General features: G+C 52.2%; 1 protein-coding gene across 1 annotated transcript; it reads left to right on the forward strand.

Annotated features, from left to right (window-relative positions):
- The first annotated feature begins 511 nt into the window (after positions 1–511).
- LOC122663219 (arogenate dehydratase 1-like) lies at positions 512–1,948 on the forward strand. The gene has a single exon (XM_043858915.1). It carries the CDS (start codon positions 596–598, stop codon positions 1,895–1,897), a length of 1,302 nt encoding a protein of 433 aa, XP_043714850.1. The 5' UTR covers positions 512–595; the 3' UTR covers positions 1,898–1,948.

Below are 1,948 nucleotides of genomic sequence, written 5' to 3' on the forward strand. Positions count from 1 at the left end.
TCTCCGGGTGAACCTCGAGTCTGCGAGACCAGTCGTCTTTCCGTCGCTCTCTTTCGCGGCGATGACCAGCAAGAGTTCAAGAAAGAGGAGAGAGGGCCTCACGACGACTCTGCGTATATGAAAAACACTTTCAAGGGAAGGTGAAATAAATTCAAACTCCACGCGCGTGTACGAGTAACGAACGCGAGAGAGTGGCCAAACAAGGGGTAGGTGTGAGATTGACCGATCCACACGCACGCACCAATACCACCCTCCTCACTCTCCCAGTCACAGCGTCTCCTCCCCCGCCCTCCCCTCCCATCCCCTCCCCTCCCCTCCCCTCCCCTCCCTAATTATGTTCTCACCTAATATATAAACCCCAATAATCCCATCATGTTCTCTCAGCTTGAGGTTCCCTTTCTCGGCGAACTACAAGCTTTCTTCATCTCCTTCTCTTCTTTCTTCACCTCTTCCTGTTCAACCCACCTACCCCCTCCACTCCCTCATTTCGTTTTCTTCTTTCTTCAAAAAACCCCCCAAAAAGAAAAAAAGTAAAGGACCATTTATAGTTACATTCGTTTCGTAATTCAAAAATCAAGTTCTGCTGCTAGCAAAAATGCAGGCAATCGCACCGTCTTCCACCAGCACATCCCTCAAATCTCTCTTCGGAGACCACCACAAGCCCTTAACGAGGGCACCCAAGTCCTTCAATCTCAATCACCACTGGAACACAACACGCCTCATGGTCCATTGCATCTCCCGTCCTGATTCCTCCAATAACTTTGCCGGCAGCGAAGGTTCAGTCTCAGGCTCAAGCCCAACTAGGCGCGCTGATTGGCAGAGCTCCTGCGCTATCCTCGCCAGCAAAGTCGTCTCTCAGCAGCAAAACACCGACACCACCAACAACACCGAAATCACCGCCGTTAATGGCCACACAACCCTAGATCTGGTCCCTCTCGGTAATCTTCCCAAGCCCTTGACCATCACAGATCTCTCCCCTGCCCCTTTGCATGGTTCCACCCTCCGCGTGGCTTACCAAGGCGTCCCAGGCGCTTACAGCGAAGCTGCTGCCGGCAAAGCCTACCCCAACTGCGAAGCCATCCCCTGCGACCAATTCGAAGTGGCTTTCCAAGCGGTCGAGCTTTGGATCGCAGACAGAGCTGTCCTCCCCGTAGAGAACTCTCTTGGAGGTAGCATCCACCGGAACTACGACCTCCTCCTCCGCCACCGTCTCCACATCGTCGGAGAGGTTCAGCTTCCAGTTCACCACTGCCTCTTGGCCTTGCCCGGGGTGAGGAAAGAGTACTTAACACGTGTCATCAGCCACCCACAGGCGCTGTCCCAATGCGAACATACACTCACCAAAATGGGCTTGAACGTGGTACGTGAAGCCGTCGACGACACCGCAGGTGCGGCGGAGTACGTAGCGGCGACAAACTTGAGAGATACGGCGGCGATTGCAAGTGCCCGGGCGGCGGAGCTGTACGGTATGCAGATCTTAGCAGATGGGATACAAGATGACTCGGGAAACGTGACCCGGTTCGTGATGTTGGCTCGTGAACCAATCATTCCCCGGACGGACCGGCCATTTAAGACAAGTATCGTGTTTGCTCATGATAAGGGAACGTCGGTGTTGTTTAAGGTGTTGTCGGCGTTTGCGTTCAGGAACATCACTTTGACGAAGATAGAAAGCAGGCCGCATCGGAACCGTCCGATTAGGTTGGTGGATGATGCGAATGTGGGGACAGCGAAACACTTTGAGTACATGTTTTACGTTGATTTTGAGGCGTCGATGGCGGACGTGAGGGCCCAGAATGCTTTGGCTGAAGTGCAAGAATTCACGTCGTTTCTTAGGGTGTTGGGGAGTTATCCTATGGATATGACGCCTTGGTCCCCTTCTGGTTCAGATTCCATTTGATTGGATTGGATTGGATTTTTTTTTTTTTAATTTTATATATTTCTCTTTTTT

The sequence above is a fragment of the Telopea speciosissima genome, chromosome 1, assembly GCF_018873765.1.
Source record: "Telopea speciosissima isolate NSW1024214 ecotype Mountain lineage chromosome 1, Tspe_v1, whole genome shotgun sequence".
Classification (NCBI taxonomy): domain Eukaryota; kingdom Viridiplantae; phylum Streptophyta; class Magnoliopsida; order Proteales; family Proteaceae; genus Telopea; species Telopea speciosissima.

Excerpts from the sequence above, each read along its gene's own strand:
- LOC122663219 (XM_043858915.1), top strand. The coding sequence starts at position 596 with ATGCAGGCAATCGCACCGTCTTCCACCAGCACATCCCTCAAATCTCTC.